At 47.2% G+C, this 18,525-nt stretch overlaps 1 protein-coding gene across 10 annotated transcripts in view; it reads left to right on the top strand.

The window, feature by feature from the left end:
* The window catches only part of RANBP3 (RAN binding protein 3), a 62,291-nt gene that overhangs the window by 30,757 nt on the left and 13,009 nt on the right, over window positions 1-18,525 (top strand). For 2 of the 10 annotated variants that reach the window (XM_070415913.1, XM_070415912.1), the window contains exons 4-10: window positions 96-143; window positions 7,796-7,832; window positions 7,921-8,007; window positions 10,310-10,381; window positions 15,561-15,626; window positions 17,216-17,308; window positions 18,154-18,278. In XM_070415913.1, the coding sequence (XP_070272014.1) occupies window positions 96-143; window positions 7,796-7,832; window positions 7,921-8,007; window positions 10,310-10,381; window positions 15,561-15,626; window positions 17,216-17,308; window positions 18,154-18,278 (528 nt within the window). The remainder of the gene's footprint in view (window positions 1-95; window positions 144-7,795; window positions 7,833-7,920; window positions 8,008-10,309; window positions 10,382-15,560; window positions 15,627-17,215; window positions 17,309-18,153; window positions 18,279-18,525) is intronic. The other 8 variants (XM_070415920.1, XM_070415914.1, XM_070415922.1 and 5 more) reach the window with 6 other exon arrangements.

The following is an 18,525-nucleotide window of genomic DNA, read 5'->3' as shown; positions in this document are numbered from 1 at the left end:
GGCAGCCTTCCAGGGCATCACAACCCTAGACATTTAGCAATTTCTATGTCACGTCACCAGTACCCTGTGTTCTTAAGGAAACCATTAAAATTCAGTTACAGGCACCAAACCATAGGCGCAAGAAGAAGCCGTGTTCGGCCAAGGTGAGATTGGAGTCATATTTTGACAATTTGGAGGAATCAGTGTGTGGTGGCTAAAGAAGTAGTAGTTTTTATCATGGGTGGGGAACAGCAGGGAGGCAGTCCTTCATGGCATAGAAGTGGGTTTGGGATAATGAAGTGTACTCAGAAGCTCAGTAATGACTCCAGCCAGGAGGCACTTACTGCCAGAGTGTTCTGGCATCACAGCCCTGACACGAGAGCTGTCAGGGCAATAATTAAGAGGTGGTCACTTTTTTGGTTGGGGGCAGAGCAGCTCCTGGGACCTCTTCCTGAGTCAGGTATTGTTAGTTATTTTATCTTCAGCCTTTGCGAACAGGTCATCTGTTCTCAGGCACTAAGAACAGATGACCTTGAAGTGGACCTGCCTGAGAGACTCTGAAGCCTTCTACTGCTGCCTAGTTTGAAAAACACAACTTAGAGACATCTCCAACTGGGATGGTTGAGGGTTTTCAACTGCGAAGAGCAGACGGCTAGATTGCAGAAATTGTGTCATGGCAGCTACTCTACCAGATTCATGTGGGCTATTTCAGGCCCCTCTCACTGCTAGTGCCCACTTGGTAAGACTGGTGGGTCCTCACCTTCCACCTGTGGCCAGTCCAAATGTTGATCTCTGAGGAACGTGGCTTCTCTGTCCTTGTGGACATTGGGTTGGAGACTCTAATCCCAAGAAATTCCGTTGTTCCCCAGGCTGGCCAATACAAGATCAAGTGTTGTAGCAGGGAACCTCAGGATGGATTGTGAAGTCATCATGGGAGGGAGCCAGGTCTCGGGGGAGTGGTTTATGAATGGAGAGCACAACCGTAAAGGCCTGCATCTGACACACACACACACACACACACACACACACACACACACTCTGTTTCAGCATTTGTGACTACAGAAATCCTCCGTTCTGTCACAAGTCCCAGCAGCACCACCATGATATCAGTTGGGGACAGCTCTGAGGGCTCACCAAGGGCTCACTCTGTGGGGCTGTCTGCAGAGGAAACCATGGCAGGTTGCTAATGGCTCCTGTCAGTTGACTTTCCCCACGGAGTGGGCATGTTCAAGCAAAGTTCACTTTGTTTTTTAGGTCAATTAAGGCATAAATCAAGGCAGAGAAACCTGATCCAGGCTTCTTGGGCTGAGATTTTTTCCCTTGGTTACTCATTGCGTTTGCATCAGAACAAATTTGGATCTTGCTCTGTACCACACCAGAGTTCAGGAAACCGCCCACAGGTTACTCAGCAGGTCTCATCCATCATGCTCAGTCTCTTCTCTGTGCCTCAATCCCTGGGGGTCTATAAAGCATGAGCTCTTTATGGCAAATAGTGGCTCGCTGAATTGTTATAAAGGGCCTTGATCATCTTTCAGTCTCATCAGCACTCTAGCCATGGAAGACTCAGTACCAGAAAAAAGTCTATATATCAGACTTCCTGGCTCTCAGCAGGCAGTTTGAAGAAACCCAAACCACATTTCAGATTCAGTTCTCTTATCCAGGAGAAGCGAGCAGCTTTGTGCTTGCCCCGATCCTAGCTGAAGTCTGCTGGACTGAAGCTCCAAGCCAAGGCACTGATGAGCTTAAACTATGTTTACGAGACCCACCAAGAAGCTTAGAAAGTGTCTGGAACGAGCCCCCTGGCTGGACAGCTTCCCTCATCTTCCAGCTCCTGCATAGGATTTGACTTTTGTTCCATCCCCACCCTACTTCATGTCTTCAGAGGCCACTTCTGTTTTTCTTGTTTCAGTGAGCTTTTTTAGTAAGAATTTCTGAGCTGGTTGCCTCAGTCACAAAATTGGCCCATAGTTGATATGAAGACAAGGACATGATCAGGCTTTGCTTTTTTTAAAAAAAATCCTCACCCAAGGATATGTTTTTATTGATTTTTTTTTTTTTTTTTGAGAGAGAAAGAGAGAAACATCAATCTGTTGCCTCCCATATATGGTCTGGCTAGGGATCTGACCCACAATCTAGGTATGTGCCCTAACTGGGAAGCAAGCCTGCAACCTTTTGGTGTGTGGGACGACGCTCCAACCAACTGAGCTACTGGACCAGTGCAGTAGGCCCTGCTGTTATTTGATTTTTCATCCCACAGCCAGCTGGACTTTCTAACTGGTCAGTCCAGGCTGGAGTCACTGAGGCCCAGGCAGGCCAAATGGCATCCAGTGTTTTCTGGAAAGAACTTGTCTGACTTAGTCTTGCTTTCTGGTCTTTTCTGGGAGGTCAGGAACGCAGTGCTTTTCATTTCTGCACATTTCCTGTGTGCCTATGTCTTTCATGTTCTGAAACACAATCTCCAGCTCCATCCCCTTCCCTGGCCTGGCACCTTTGTTTCCCTCGAGGCCACACCAGGCAGCCTCATGAGAGCCATGGTTTTTTTTGGAGGAGGGTAATAATAAATCTAATGATCATAATTTTTACAATTTAATCCTTTATACAAAAATCAGAAGCTTCCCGTGCCTATGTTCCCATCCTGGGTTAGACATTATCCCGATTTTGTACTTGGTGACAGGGTCTTACAAGCCTCCCAGAATGAACTGCTTCCCTGGAGGACCCAGTGGCTTCTGAGGGGAGAGGGCTGCCGGTGCCGCCCAGAAGCACACGGTGAGCAGCTCCTTTGATTCTTCTGCAGGCTGGTGCTTACCAGCCCACAGCCCCTCCGCCATCTAAGAGGGCTTTTCCATTTTTGTGAACCTGCTTCATTTGTTCACACCGTCCTGAAGCCAGAGAAATCAGTTGAAGGCTTATCTTTGTTCTACTTTCTCTTCAGCCTCCTTATGTCAGTGTTAGTTGGGTATATTTTCATCATGATGTCCCAAATGGGTACTGACTCTTCCACAGATGGATTCTACTGTGGGGAGAGGCAGAGTAGAAAATGGGGCTTCTACACCCTGCTTCTGTTCTCCCTAAGAAGCACAGATCCTGAAAATCTGCTCTAGAGTCCTCCTCATATGAGTCTCTGTAATGGTAATCCTTGAACTTGGGCTGCAGATTTCTGAGGTCCAAGGAGTTGGGAGTCCCAGGCATTGCTTTCTACTGACCCCTGAGTAGCCACTCCCTTGATTGGGATGAAGAGTTTCCCCCAGGCTGCTCTGACACAGAAGAGGTCCAGAACACCAGGCTACCATCCAAGGGAAATGGTGGAACTGGCGCTGGCCTTGAGGGGAAGGGGGGCGCGGCAGAGGGAGTTGCTGCACCTCAGACCTTTTCCTTCCAGACAGCAAGCTCAGTCCTTCTCCAGCAGGGTGTAGGGCAGGTTGCTCTTCACATGGACATCTATGAAGGATTTCTAAAAGAGTCAGCATTTCCAAAGGCATGCAGAAATGACTTCACCTTACATTCTGTCTTCCTGCTTCCTTGCACTAATTTTTTTTTTTTTAGAAGAGTTGCCAATGTCTGTTTCCTCATCGCTTCTCAGGTGTTTCATACTCCACAGAAGGTTCCAGCAGTTTTTGGAAGGTTCTCCTTGTCGGGGAGTCTTCCTGTGTTTTCCTTCCCAGGCCTTGGCCTCCAGGTTTTTCCGGACCGAGAGACCCATCGCCTGTCTGTGGGTGGTTCTTCAAAAGACTTGGGGCAAAAATTTGAGGGTTTCCTGGAGTCGGGTCTAGGAGTGTCTGAATCTTGTTTGGCCAGGCAACTTTTCTTCTCAGGTTTCCTAAGGGGCCATAGTGGAGGATATGGACTCCATTTGTGCAATAAATACTTGAGAGTTTTTTGTGTACTGTGTCCTGGGTGTTGCACATATGAGCTATGAGGATAACAGACAGGGTAGGGCCTCATCATGGCTAGAGACAGACATATTAGATCATTTTTTATTGTGATACACAAAACAGGGTAGAGGCCCAAGAGAGGCTGGAGGGTGGGATTAAGGGGAGCTGCTTCCACTTTCTGGGCAGTGAGATAGGCATGAGCATAGGTTCATTCTGGAGGTGATCGGGAAAGGCCTCAGGAAGGCCACAGTGAGTGGACCTGCAGGAAAAGCACCCAGGCCTTGGGAGTAGCACATGGCAAAGGAACATTGAAGCGGGACAGTGCTGACATACTCAGAAAACAGCAGAGAGACAGGTTGGAGTATGACGGCAAGGAGGAGTGGTATGGGATGGACCAAGGGTCCTGGTAAGCAGTCCTGGACCCTGAGAGGTGAGGCTAAATCTCCAGAGGCTCCTGGTTTGAGGAGGGGCTCCTACCAACATTCAAATTCTTAAGGAGACCCAGCTGCCTGAGGCTTTGCTGTGTCGTTGGAAGAGGTAAGAAATTTAGGTGTCATTAAAAGAGCCCCAAAATACATGCAGCAAAAATTGGCAGAACTGAAGGAAGAAATTGACAATTCAGTCATAACAGTTGGAAACCTCAGTACTACACTCTCAGTTATCAGTAGAATATCCAGACAGATGGACCCAGCAGAGTGCACTGTCCCCTCAGTCATGAGGAACCTTCTCCAGGGTAGACCCCTTGCTAGGCCATAAAACCAGTCTCAGTAAATCTGAAAGGATTGATACCATACAGTCTTCTCCAAACACAGTGGAATGAAATTAGAAATCCATAGCAGAATGAGCCCTGGAAGATTCACAAGGTGGAAGCTAACATAAATGACCAGCAGGCAACCGAAAAGTTATGTATGGAGGCCTGTTGAGATTGAGATGCTAGAGGAATCTCCTCTGCAACAACTGAGGCAGCTCGGGCCTAACAACTTTCAGGAGCACTGGCTGGGCTGCTGGCTGTTGCCCTGTGCATAACTTAAGAACACAGGCCTTCACTGCTTCTCCCTAGTCTTTCACTGAGCAAATGCTGAGGAAGCTCCTTCTGTGTGGTGCCGAGGGCCAGTCCCCTCCTGTACTTTGAGTCTAGCAGGGGACCCTGACACGGAGCAATGAGGCCAAAGGACCAAGGGGTTTGTTCTCACATGGGAACTTAGAGACCTGAGGGAAAGGAGGACATCAGTGGATGAGAAGACAGTGTCTACAGAGCCCAGAGAGGGTGGTCATTTCCAGATCCCAAAAGTCAATCCAGGAAGTGGCAGGTCCCAGTTCCTGCAGAGCCATGGGACGGTAACACAGCTCTTTATTATCAGATGTCAGCCCCGGTCACTGCTGAATCATAGTGCTGTGGGCTCAGGAACCCCCATTCAAGGGTCTCCAAACCTGGCCCTTCAACTCTTGGCTGCCCCCAGGACATTATTCCAAATCCCAACTCACCTGTTCATGCCTGTCCCTGAGCTTTCAAGCCCTGTCCATGGGTGTAACATCCAGTGGAAGTGAGCTTGCTGGGAGAGCAAAGCCACTGCCAGGTGCGAGCTATAGCAAGGACTGGCAGGTTGGGCTGAGCAAATGCCACCTATTTATCCAGTTGACCCCGTGCCACTTCCCTGTGAGGGAGGCACCAGCACCCTGTTTTCCAAATGAGATAATTTGCCCAAGGTTCCCCACTTAAACAGTGGCAGAGCTGGAAGAAACTCTCTAGATCTAGAAGCCTTGAAGAGGGGGGTTGAGCACTCTCACGCTCCACTCATGCCCCATTTGGGCCCAGTGGTGTGTTCACAGCTGCCCCAAGGACGATTGAATAGCCCCGTTGTGAGAAGGGTTTGTGTTCCCTAGCACTTGGATGGATGGTCCCCTGTGAGCTCCCAATCCCCTGAGACACACCTGGGGACAGTGTCATCCTCTCCCTTCACAAATACTTCCAGGAGCCGAAACCGGTTTGGCTCAGTGGATAGAGCATCAGTCTGCGGACTGAAAGGTCCCGGGTTCGATTCCGGTCAAGGGCATGTACCTGAGTTGTGGGCACATCCCCAGTGGGATATGTGCAGGAGGCAGCTGATCGATGTTTCTCTCTCATCGATGTTTCTAACTCTCTTTCTCTCTCTCTCTCTCTTCCTCTCTGTAAAAAAATCAATAAAATATATTTAAAAAAAAAAAAATACTTCCAGGAAGGCTCTTAGGACACAGACTTGGAGCAAGAAGCCCAGGTTGGTTTTTCTGACTCAAACCCTAGTCATTGACTCACACAGGAGAGAAGGTCCAGGTTGGAATCCTTTTCTTACTGTCCAAGCTCTCACCATCCTTCAAGATGGGCCAGTCTACACACTCTTGCCCACAAGCTAAGGTGGTGTTTACATTTTTAAAAGATTGTAAAAACAATATACAGCATGTGGTCCTCAGAGCTGGAAATACTTTCTGACCCTTTATGAGGAAAGTGTGTTGCCCAGGCTTTAGGAGGTCCTCACTAGTGCAGAGTCAGGTTCCAGCTTCAGGAGGAAAGCAGGGAGGGTGTCAGGTCACCAGCAAGAATTAGCTGCCCCAGCTTTAGGAGGGTCCCTCCAGCTCCTCCCTCGCCTACAGTTTAGTTTAGTGCAGTTACTGCCTCCACACATGCTCTGCCATGTGAAAAGCTCTTTCACATGCACCACCTCATTTCATCCCTCAGCTCCTCCAGGCAGGTGGTCATTTAGCTAACCATGAGTCTTAGGGGCTTTTCTGAAACTAAGAAAACTGGCTCCTCTGCTGTTTGTTAAGCAACTCAGGAGTGATGTTCAATCTTCCACATTTGCTTTCTGCTGCTTAGTTCTCAAGAAGCATACATCCCTGAGAAGGGACATATAGGAGGGATTATATGTTACCCTGGCTTGGGAGGGGACTCATTTCAGGCCTCTTAATTGTTAGTTGTTCACATTCTAAAACTAAAGGTTGTTAAGGAAAGGTTCTTCAGCCACCTTCTTTCAGGTGTGTGTGTGTGTGTGTGTGTGTGTGTGTGTGTGTGTGAGAGAGAGAGAGAGAGAGAGAGAGAGAGAGAGAGAGAGAAAGAAAGAAAGAGAGATCGTTCAGTAGGTTTGTAGTCTATGAATTGTTCTACTCTGAGCACGTTGCAGCAGACTTTGGTCCGAGGCATCAAAGTTCTAGGTTGCTCTGGAAACAATGGCCTACCTTGAAACAAGGTTTCTTACATGAAATATGCCAGGGCAAGGAATGGAAACCACCACAATCCAGTGTTAGGCAACCGTTTTTATTTTTTATTTTTATTGTTAATCTAAATCAAAGGTTATTTTTTCATTGATTTTTAAAGAGAGTAGAAGGGACGGGGAGAGAGAGAGAGACATCGATTGGTTGCCTCCCAAGCACACTCTGACTAGGGCCAGGGATCAAGCCTACAACCTAAGTTCGTGCCCTGGACCAGAATCGAACCCAGGACCCTTCCTTCAGTCAGCAGGCTGATGCTCTATCCACTTAGGCAAACTGGCTAGGGCTAGGCAACCATTTATTTTAATTAAACAGTCCAGCTGCCCTTCAGAGTGGAGAACGGGTCGCTTTTCAGCTCTTGGCAAAATGAGTTTTGGCCAGGTAAAGTTTCACTATGCTTGAATTTGGGAGTGACACACCAGTTAGCTGTAACCTGTGGAGAAACAAAGAAACCGATCCTTGTGCTGTAAATGTGCTGTCAGTCATTAAGAGGATTCCTTAGCACGTGGCCTGGTCTGCAGAAGGTTCATGGGGGAGTTCTGAGCGTGAGATTGAAAGTTCTTCTGTGACTTGGTGGCTGAGCTAAGGGAGTTGGCCCTCAGTACTGTGTCTCAGGATCCATTCATTACGGAGCTTCTGAGCTGTTAGGTGAGAGGGCAGCTTGGCCCTCTCTTCCACCCTGACATGTGCTCTCGTTTCAGAGGTCAGCTGGAGGCTCCAGCCCTGAAGGTGGTGAAGGTGAGGAAACCTCTAAAATGTTTCACTGTCTTTCATTGTAAAAATGGAAGGAGCCTGATTTTCTCCTCCTCCTCATTGTTTTCTGTAGATTCTGACAGAGAAGATGGAAATTACTGCCCTCCTGTCAAGCGAGAAAGGACGTCCTCTTTAACCCAATTCCCACCTTCACAGTCAGGTAACAGCTATAGACCTTTATTGAGTGACAAAAGCATTCATGTTTACAAGCCCACTGTTCCCCTTTCAACATCTCACACTCATCTGTCTCCTGCCCAGATCCAGTTAGAATCAATCTGAGACTTGGTCTCTGTCACGATAAGGTTAGAGCTTGCCAGAGGTGTGGCACCAGGTACCCCAGTCTGGGATCAGTGACACTTATGGAGGGGTGTGACCTAGTGGACTGATAAGAAAGATGCACCAAGAAAAATCGTCCCTCTGAAATAAAGGGACAATCTGAGCCCTATTGTGGCCTCTGACCATTAATCACATGTCCACCTTCCAAAAGCTGCTTAGAAGTGGGGGATTCTCCTGATCCTTCTGCCTAGACCTTAGTGGTCCAATTGAGAATTACACACACGGTTCATAGTGAGCTGAGTGGTCCCAGTAGACACTGTGGTGGTGGATTGCCTTGAGCTCCCCGAGGAAAGGGCTTGGTGGAGGCTTGAAAGGTGGGCCAGACTGGACCCCTGTAGAGGTATCTGGACGGCATGATCTGAGCACATGCACAGAAGCCAGAAGACCAGCCACAGCTTATGCAAAGTCTGGTGCAGAAAAGAGGTAGGTTCAAGGGTAGAGAGAGACACTGGGGCTACTTAGTGGGGGCTCCTCGAGCCTGGGGACTCCCCTGTAGTTTGGAGGGTCAGTGCTGTACAGGGCTGCTCCCTCTCCTCCCCACCTCATCTGGACTTGGTCCACTCTGGCATTGTCCCATCTTGGTCTCTGTAACCATGACTTAGAGATGCATGTGTATTGGGAGAGGATCACTAGTTACCCAAATTGAAGTTCATTCTTGCAAAGTTCATATAAAACATTTACAACTGTGAACTTTAAAGATATCACTTTAAGGAGGGAAAAAAGACACTCTTGGAAAGTTTGTTTCTGCTTATAAAAGTAATGCAGACTTTACAGGAATAGCTGGTGCAGAAAGTGAGCGTCCTCTCAAGGTTGTCTCTCTAACACACCTAATTTCCTACCTATTTCCCTTAACGCTTTTTTTTTTTTTTTTTTTACGTTGCCACGTCCTTTTTCATGACTGCATAAGACCCTCCCCTGAATGGATGCACTGTCAGTTGCCCATTAGACATTAAGGAACTGTTCAGATGGTTTGCAGTGGACATCCTTTTTTAAGGGCCTCTGCCCGCTTGTTGCATAGGTGTTTCTATGGAATGAGGAAGCAACCACTTCCTGGCTGTGATTGTGTTCCTTCTGTTCACTGTCTACTGCTGAACCACACTTTCTCATTAGGAAGGTGTAGCAGAGAAGAGACGAGGTGATTTGTATTGTGCACTAGGCTGAAGGGGCAAAGGACTACCAAACATTTTCTCTCTCTAGTGCAGTGGTTCTCAACCTTCCTAATGCCGCGACCCTTTAACACAGTTCCTCATGTTGTGGTGACCCCCAACCATAAAATGATTTTCGTTGCTACTTCATAACTGTAATTTTGCTACTGTTATGAATAGTAATGTAAATATCTGATATGCAGGATGTATTTAGGCGACCCCTGTGAAAGGGTCGTTCGACCCCCAAAGGGATCGCGACCTGCAGGTTGAGAACCGCTGCTCTAGTGCATTGGTCTAGGACAGTGGTCAGCAAACTGCTGCTCGCGAGCCACATGTGGCTCTTTGGCCCCTTGAGTGTGGCTCTTCCACAAAATACCGACTTCTGCACATGAGCCACGAAGTTTCAATCGCACTGTACGTGCGCGCCCACACGTGGTATTTTGTGGAAGAGCCACACTCAAGGGGCCAAAGAGCCGCATGTGGCTCTCGAGCCGCAGTTTGCCGACCACTGGGAGATAATCGGCTCCCAATCCTCAGAGGAAATGGAAAGATGAGCAGTGCCAGTGAGATCCAAAACAGGTGTGGGTGGGGAGTGCAGCCAACTTTTGAGCCCAGACTGGTGACAAGGAGCAGGGGCTGAGGCTCAGCCCCAGGTAAGACTTGGTACATCTGGTGTACTCCGATTTCCTCCTGGCTGTCCCCACGGGCCTAGGGTGCCAAGGAAAAGCCAGGGGCATGAGGACAGGAGAAATGACCACAGTGGACCAAGTAAACTGGTAGACATCAGACAGAGGCCATTAGGCTGGAGACTCCCCTCTTCTTGCTGTAGAGTGTGTGGAGTATCTAAAGGCCTTATTCATTATGCTGACCCCCACCTCATACACCACAGTGGGACTTGGAGATCAACCCCTCAGGTCTGCCCCACCTACTCACTCTGTTTTTCCTCTTGTTCCCCCCCTGCCTGCACCTCCTTGCTGACAGTATCAAAAAACAATGTTTTTATGCCATCAACCTTCTGCGAGCCATCTGCAGGCAATTCTGACTCAGAACCAGGTGAGCCCTCACATCCCTTTGCCTTTCACAGCCACTCACTGGGGGTTTTCCTGGGATGAAAAGCAGTTAATATTGTAAAATAGCACCTTAACAGCAATGGACAGTTTGAAAGCAGAGTTCATTTTCTAAATGTTTTCCCAACTGTTTAGCTTGTACATTTGGAATCCAGTGTAAGACAGGCTTCATAAGTCCTTATTTCTGTTTCTGTAAGTAAGCCTGTTTACAAGGATTTTTACATCCTTCTTGAAAAAAATAAAGAGGTGTATTACTTGTTTTTCAAAATTTTACACAAGTAATACATTTATGTAATTTTTAAAAAGGCAGATTAGAAATTAATAGACTTAAAGAATTAGCCTGCCCCTTTCCCACTGACTACCATCCCAAAGATAACTAATGTGAAATGTAATTTCCCAGACCCCTTTTCAGTTATTAAATTCCCACATTAATTAGTATGGCTTAGATGTGTTCGGATAAATGCATATATTTAATCACGGCTTTAAAACTTTAAGGAAAACAGCTTGCTCCCCTCTGAAGAACATAGAGCCTGCCTTTTTTGGTCTTTTGCAGGAGAACCAACTCCAATAATTCCTGAAAGTTTCTCCTCATAAAAGATTTAATGAGCAAGTTTAACCACCCTAATTCTGTAACCAAACCTGCCTTATATAAATTCATTGCCGACTTCAAAAGCATTGCAAGATAACTCATACTCTGGCATGAGAGTGATGTCAAGGGAAGAGGCTAGTTTCTATAACTTTGAGGATTGATGTGATGGCACCATTTCAAACAGTTGAATTTGTTCTGACTCTGAAAGCAAACTGTTTGGAGTTGAACCCCCTTCCCGCTTCTGAAGAGGAACTTGGTTTTTAAAGGTCTTTGGTCGTACCTGGGGCACTGGTTTAGCAAGTTGTGTTCTGAGGTGTGGGGGTAGTGTTAGTCTTTGCGAGTCTGTTTTGGTCTAGGGATCCGTAGCTGAAGACACACATCTTGATCCCTTTATGCCATGGAGTTCTATTATGAATCTCAAGATCACCTCTGAGGTCTGTGAGTGATGGCCTCACACCCTCTCTCTGCCCCCAAAACCTTTATCCAGCAGCATTGAGAGTAGGGTAGCCCTGCGAAAGGGGACAGCTTAGTCTGCTTTAGCAGAGGTTCTGATACAGCCCTGGTCCCTGATACCTGATGCAGCATGCCAGTCATATTAGATTTGCACATCAGCGCTGCAAAGTGAGCCTCTTATATGCTTGCCTGTCTTATTTTTTAGCTTAATGGGGGGGGGGGGGGGGGGACCTAAAACTTATGGAAAATTTTTATAAAGCATTTCTCTATCCCTTTACCTAGAAGGCTCCATGCGTACTTCAGAGCAAAGACATCAGATTCTAATCATATGTCTCTCTCCATCTGAAACAGTTGCTCATTCTTTCCTTGACTTTTGTGACCTTGAAGATTACAGGCCAGTTATTTTGGAGAAGTCCTTCAGTTAGCGGGTGTCTGATGTATCCTGGGGCTTCCACCCAGGTTGTGTATTTGGGACTGGAATGCCATAGAAGTGCAGCCGTGCTCTCCCAGTGCACCCCAGTGGTGGCACACCATGTGTACTCTACCTGGTGCAGGCCAGGTTGACTTTGATCACTTGATTAGGGTGGAATCTGCCCGGTTTCTCCACTATAAAATTATTTCTTCTTCCTTTGTCATTACTATTTTCTGGAGAGATACTTTTTTTTTTCTTTTCTTTTTTTTTCCTTATTGATTAAGGTATTACATATGTGTCCTTATCCCCTCATTGCCCCCCCCACCCCCACCCCATTCCCATTCATGCCCTCACCTCCTGGTGTCTGTGTCCATTGGTTATGCTTATATGCATGTATACAAGTCCTTTGGTTGATCTAGCCAGTTTGCCTCAGTGGAGAGATACTTAGAGACATGAGGAAATCTCTCATATTGCCCTCCTTTGTTAGCATCCATTCATGTTTTCTTGCTTGAATTAATTATTACTCTGATGATGACCACATGGAGATTTTCTGCCCCATTTTTTGCCCCAACATTTATGAATTGGCATTCTACTATAAGGAGCAGCTTTCTTTTCCCCACTTCACTTAGTTGTTTGTGTCGATATGGATTTATGGATTCCTGTTTTAGTCAGTGGGTTGCAATTTGTTATTAGTTTTTATTTTAATATTCAGATTTTATTTTGATCATCAGTTATTTTAATTGTTCCAGATTTGGCCAATGGGCCCCATCAAGCCAGGTTCCTGTGTCCTTTTCCCAGGTCCCTGTCATTCTTTTAAGCACTTTCTTTACTTTCTGTCATAATAAGAGGTTCCAGGCTCATCATCTTTCCCCTTTTCTCAAAGGAGTCATAGTTCTTAATGGAGCATGGTCTCAAGAAACCAAGATCTGGGTGCTCCGTGTGTTCACCGTTTGGGCTGTCACTGCTCTCAGGACCTCTCAGTGCCCAGAGCTGGGAACACACACACACACACAACTAGGAACATATACACATATACCTATATGCATATATGTGCTTACATTTACATATATTTCTACATCTCTGTCTGGATACTTCCAATTCATTGCCAACAGGATTCATCTTAACCTCCCCCTCTGTATATCTACCTCTCTTTTCTAAGAAACCTGACTCCCTCTGTCCTCAGTACATTTATTTACTCATTGCTCCATACCCCCATATGTGGTCAGCACTCTTCTCCCCCTGCACCAGCACTGCCCTTACACACCCCAGCCCTCATCAGGCTGCCTTCTCTTGGATTCTTTCCAACCCCTGGTATACATCAGGTTGAATTCTGATATATTTTCCTGTTAAATCTGGGCCTCCCTGGATGGTGAACATTACTTCCTCAGAAGTCACTCAGGATCTTCCTGAGGCAGGACACAATGTACCCTCAAAGGAGCCTGCTTGCTTCAAACATGATTTGGAAGAGGAAGGAGGCTGCCCCAGAGGGGAGTCCTCTTCCGCCAGGGAGCTCACAGAAGGGGATGCATGTGCCCTTAAGAAGACACCAGTGTAGCCACCTGTGTGTAGTGGGGCTCTGGCCTCCAAGCAATGCCTCTTCATTGTACCCTGACCATCTTGCAGGAGGCCATGAGAAGAGATCATATTTGTTTTAGTGAAGATGGGGCTGCAGCAGGGGCCTCCAGGGTTTGACTGCCCTGTAAGCACACCACCCTCCTGCTTTGGCCCCTTCAGAAGTGTGGTACACCTTGCTAATCTATCCATCAATTTACTGAGCATTCAGCATAGATTTCCTGTGCATCTTCAGGGTTGTCCTGGCACCAGTTGCAAAGTTAGTGAGTGTTCACTGGCAGTAATTTCTGGGCCCGCTGCCCACACTGATCAGCATAGGTCAGCCCCACGGGTCAGTGGCTGTTAGCATTGGCTCTGCACAGGGCTCAGTGGTCGCCATCAATGTGTAGCCACAATGTGAGCGTTGCAGAGCCAGCTCTAAGAGCTTTAGAAGTTTTCTAAATTGTGAATTTCATCTCAATTTTTTAGTTTTATATTGCCAATCATCTTCTGAATAACCCTAAGCTTTGGAAATGTAATTCAGTATTTTCCTTCTAAAAAGGAACATCTGGCAGCATGTCTTCCCCTGCATCCTGTTTTGTCTGATTTCCCGAGTGTGGTTTTTATGACCCACAGCTCTCTTATGGGAGAGACACCACCCCACTAACAGAGGCTCTAGAAACCTGGCAGGCTCCAGTCCTTTTTACTGAGTAGCAGTGAGAGTTTCTGTAATCCTATTTTTGCCCAAGGAAAGCAGTTTGGCTCACCAACATGTCGACAACAGGAAGAGGGCCCTTCTGTTGTACTCAGAATTCTGATTTGATTTTGTTTCCTACCTGAAAGTGGTCTGACAAAGCATTTGTGATGTCATTTTAGTGTATAATTGGTTGGTTTTTAGTGTATCCACAGAGTTGTGCAACTGTCACTGTAATTAATTTTAGAACATTTTAACCATCCCCAAAAGAAGTCCCATATCCTTTAGCAGTCATTCCTCATTCTATCTTTCCCAGCCCCTGGCAGCCATGAATCCATTTTCTGTCTCTGGATTTGTGTGACCTTTTGAGGTATCTTGTAAGTCTTTACTTTCTTCCAACAATATGGAATTGTTTCCTTGACTTCATTTTGGGTTGTTTGTTGCCAGTGTATAGAAACACACTGATTTCTGTATGATTATCTTGTGCCCTAAAATCTGGCAAGGGTTTTTGCCGATGTGTTGGACCTTAGCACAAAAGCAAGGCTGCCTCTGGTGGCCTAAAATGCTGCTGTCCCTCTGCTTCTCCAGATACAGACCTGGCCTGTTAGAGTCACAAAGCTTTTTATGCTGATCCTTCACACCAAGGATTGCATTAAACTGTCTCTTCCACCTCACCCCCTTATGAGATGGGCAAAGTCACCAAGATGCATTGATTAAGGGATCTGTGGACGTGTGGCTAAGCAGAAACCAGGTTTTGAATATCCCCAGAGCCCCTGTATTTGTCAGCCTGAACTCAAGTCCTGAGGGAGGCCCCGCCTCCTCACATGTGGCCAGGACAAACAACCCTGCTTCCTTCTTCCAGGCCTTCCGGTGCTCTCATTAAGCAATGAGACAAAGCTCTCCAGGCATATCTAGAAAGAGAGCAAGTCCACTATGTGCCACTCTTGATCTCTTGCCAAAGAAAACATGTCTCATTTCCCACACATCTGTTGGTAGTACAAAGAGCTCTCCTGACAAGTGCTCTAGGAAAGAGAAATGCATCTCTGGAGACCTTTATTCGGTGGCCCTGTGACATTCTCCAGGGCCTGCAAGTGCAGCATGGCATCCAAGGTCCTGGCAAAGTCCAGCCTGGCACTCACCTTCTGGATGGAAGGGCTCCTTGGTGGAGTGGTCACCCTCACTTCTGTCTTGCACCTTTGACACCCTCTGGTCTTCCATTCGCTGCAGTTTGCCCCGAGCCACACTTCCTGCAATCCCCTGCCTCCTCACCCAGGCCGCCTTACAGCCTTGGTGGTTGGATAGGACTTTGGCATTTCTGTTTCAGTTTGAAATCATTTCCCTTGTTCTCTAGGCCCCTGGCTACTGAGGCCGAGACAACAACCCTCTCCTGCCCCTGCTCCCTCCCAGCCTCACCACCCCACTCTAGGAAGGCTTTTTTTTTTTTATCTTTTGTCTTGTGCTTGTAGAGGAAAAGAGCAGTGGGTTCCGGTTGAAGCCACCAACACTGATCCATGGCCAGGCACCCAGTGCAGGTAGGTGCCCACGTTGGAGGAGGAGAGGAGAGTGGCTTTCTCATACCCTTCCAGGCTTCTGCACAGCTGCCTAAGGCAACCCACCAGTGCACTCTGGGCTGGTACCTGACACTTGAGCTATGGAAAAACACTATAAAGAGCCTGTCAGACCAGGAAGCTCCTCTACCCTGAAGTGGAGGTGACAAGGGAACAAGCTTGGGTTGGTATGGGAGTTTGGGCTCTGTGCCCAGTGATAGCTCAGTTGGTTCCAGCTGTCTTTCCAGAGCATTCTAGCCCCAGCACGCCATATCGTTAACCCTGATTTGCAGAGTGGCCTCAATTCAATAGCACACTGTTCGTGAGCAGGGCCAAGTGATGGCGCTCTGGAGACCTGTCAGGTCCAAAGGGAGCCCAAGCAGGGCCAAAAATGTTTTCTCGTGGTCCTTGCCCTAGTTGTATTTGGCCAGAGGTGTTTTCTCAATGTGGCATTTTAAAAAGCAGGTGCTGCCCTAACTGGTTTGGCTCAGTGGATAGAGTGTCAGCCTGGGGACCTAAAGGTCCCAGGTTTGATTCCGGTCAAGGGCACAGGCCCAAGTTGCAGGCTCAATCCCCAAATAGGGGGCGTGCAGGAGGCAGGCAATCAGTGATTCATCATTGATGTTTCTATCCCTCTTTTCCTCTCCTTTCCTCTCTGAAATCAATAAAAATATATTTTAAAAAATAAAAAGCAGCCCTAACCAGTTTGGCTCAGTGGATAGAGCATCGGCCTGCGGACTGAAGGGTCCCAGGTTCGATTCCGGTCAAGGGCATGTACCTGGGTTGCAGGCACATCCCCAGTGGGGGGTGTGCAGGAGGCAGCTGATCGATGTTTCTAACTCTCTGTCCCTCTCCCTTCCTCTCTGTAAAAAATCAATAAAATATATTTTTAAAAAAATAAAAAGCAGGTGCAGAGGGTGCCTTTCTGTGATCCCAAGCAGCAGCCTAAATTCTGGGGGATTGCCTGTTGGCTTTGCTGCTTTCCCCTCAGGTCTGTGCTTGACCCTTGAGCCCAGCACTTGAGAACAGCTGTCCCTTGGCTTCCCCGAAGCATTAGTGTACTCACTGGGTTAATTCACAGACATGATCAGTTACATGGAAATGTCATTTAATCACATATAAAAATAGCAATAGCCAAACTCTGTATGTTTAGCTGTAAAGAAAGTGTCTTGGGTTTGTTTTTTTAATGTGCTTCCCTCCTGGCCGCTGTGGCTCAGTGGTTGAGCATGGACCCATGAACCAAGAAGTTGCAGTTTGATTCTGGTCATGGCACATGCCCGGGTTGTGGGATCGATCCCCAGTAGGGGGCATGCAGAAGGCAGCTAATCAATGATTCTCTCTCATCATTGATGTTTATATCTCTCTCTCCCTCTCCCTCCTCTCTCTAAAATCAATAAGAACATTTTCTAAAAACAAAACAAAACACAGATGTGCTTCCCTACAGAGTCTAGTCTGTGAGGAACATGAAATGGATTGCTGGATTTAATTTGTCTGTAAAGTGCCTGAGAGCCTGAGCTGTTGCATTTCTGCCCACGGGATCCAAGGGCGCTGGGCAAACCGACCTCTGTTCCCAGGTCTGCCAAGCCAGAAGCCCAAGGAGCAGCAGCGGAGCGTGCTTCGCCCGGCAGTGTTACAAGCCCCACAGCCAAAGGCACTCTCACAGGCCGGTAAGAAACGCAGCCCTGGTACAGGCTGGCATGGCAGAGTAGATTATTACAGAAGTCGCTTCTGGGACAGCCATGTCATATCTGCCAAATGCACAAAGAAATAAAGTGCTGGGAAAGCAGCCCTTTATATTCCTGGTGAGCCTAGTAAAGACATGAGGCCAAGCCTGACTGCTGGTGCAAATGTGCCTTGTGCACGCCCTGGCCTCATAAATGCTGCCTCCACTTCCTGAGCGGTTCAGATTCGTCCCTACACGTTTGCAGGCAGAACTCAGCCCTGCAGTCTCAGAAACTCAAAGGGTAACTTTCACATGTTTTCATTTTACTTGCCAACCTTGAGACGTGACTCTTAAACCATATTTTCATTACATCCACATAGGCAGTGGTTTTCAGTTAATCTTTAATTTTCTTCATGTGAATGAGCTCTTGTCTTCCTCTTGGTCTTTCCCTATAATTCGAGAATTCTTCATCAAAAGCCACGCAACATCCCACATGAGGGAAATAGTAACATTTCTGAAGAGTTTTTAATTACATGGGAAGTTTTTTTATGTAATACTCAACAGTCAAAGCTAGATTTGAAGTTGTGCGTGTCATGTAATCTCGGCTATTTAAAGGAAAAATGCATAGAATGAAGATATCATTTGTAAAACTTTTTTGTAAAACTCATAATTGTTCCCCCAATATTTGTTCTTTTAATCTAAGAGTTTGTTGCTTTTAGTAGAGATACTAGACCCTTTCTTATAAAAGGAGAAATTATATACTGTTGGTCCAAATGGTGGCAGAAGAAAGCATTAGAAGTGGTCTAGCACTAACCCCACGATTCTCACTCTGTCGGTTTGTCCCCACAGTTCCAAGCAGCGGCACCAATGGGCTCAGCATCCCAGCAGACTGCACAGGAACAGCGACATCGACATCAACATCGCCTGACAACCCCGCACAGAGAAGTCCACCTGATGAGGCGCCAGCACCAGAGGTCCGTCTGTGCCAGGGCAGGGAGCACACCTCACAGGAGACTTCTCAGGCTTTGCTGAGCACATAGACTGTTACCTGCTCTGAGCAGTGCCAGTTTGTTCTGTGTTCAAGCTTTCTGGATTTGCTCAGCAGTATCAGTGCTGACGAACGCCAAGAGAGGGGAGGGGTGTCTTCATGGTTCTGAGAGAAAGATGCTGTGAGCAAAGCTCTGCTATAGAGTCCTGTGTTGCCCGAATCCAGCATGTCAT

This window comes from Myotis yumanensis, unplaced genomic scaffold (genome assembly GCF_028538775.1).
Source record: "Myotis yumanensis isolate MYYU_CA2020_CCGP unplaced genomic scaffold, mMyoYum1.0.hap1 SCAF_5, whole genome shotgun sequence".
In the NCBI taxonomy this organism is placed as follows: domain Eukaryota; kingdom Metazoa; phylum Chordata; class Mammalia; order Chiroptera; family Vespertilionidae; genus Myotis; species Myotis yumanensis.
This window is presented reverse-complemented; position numbering and strand designations above follow the sequence as displayed.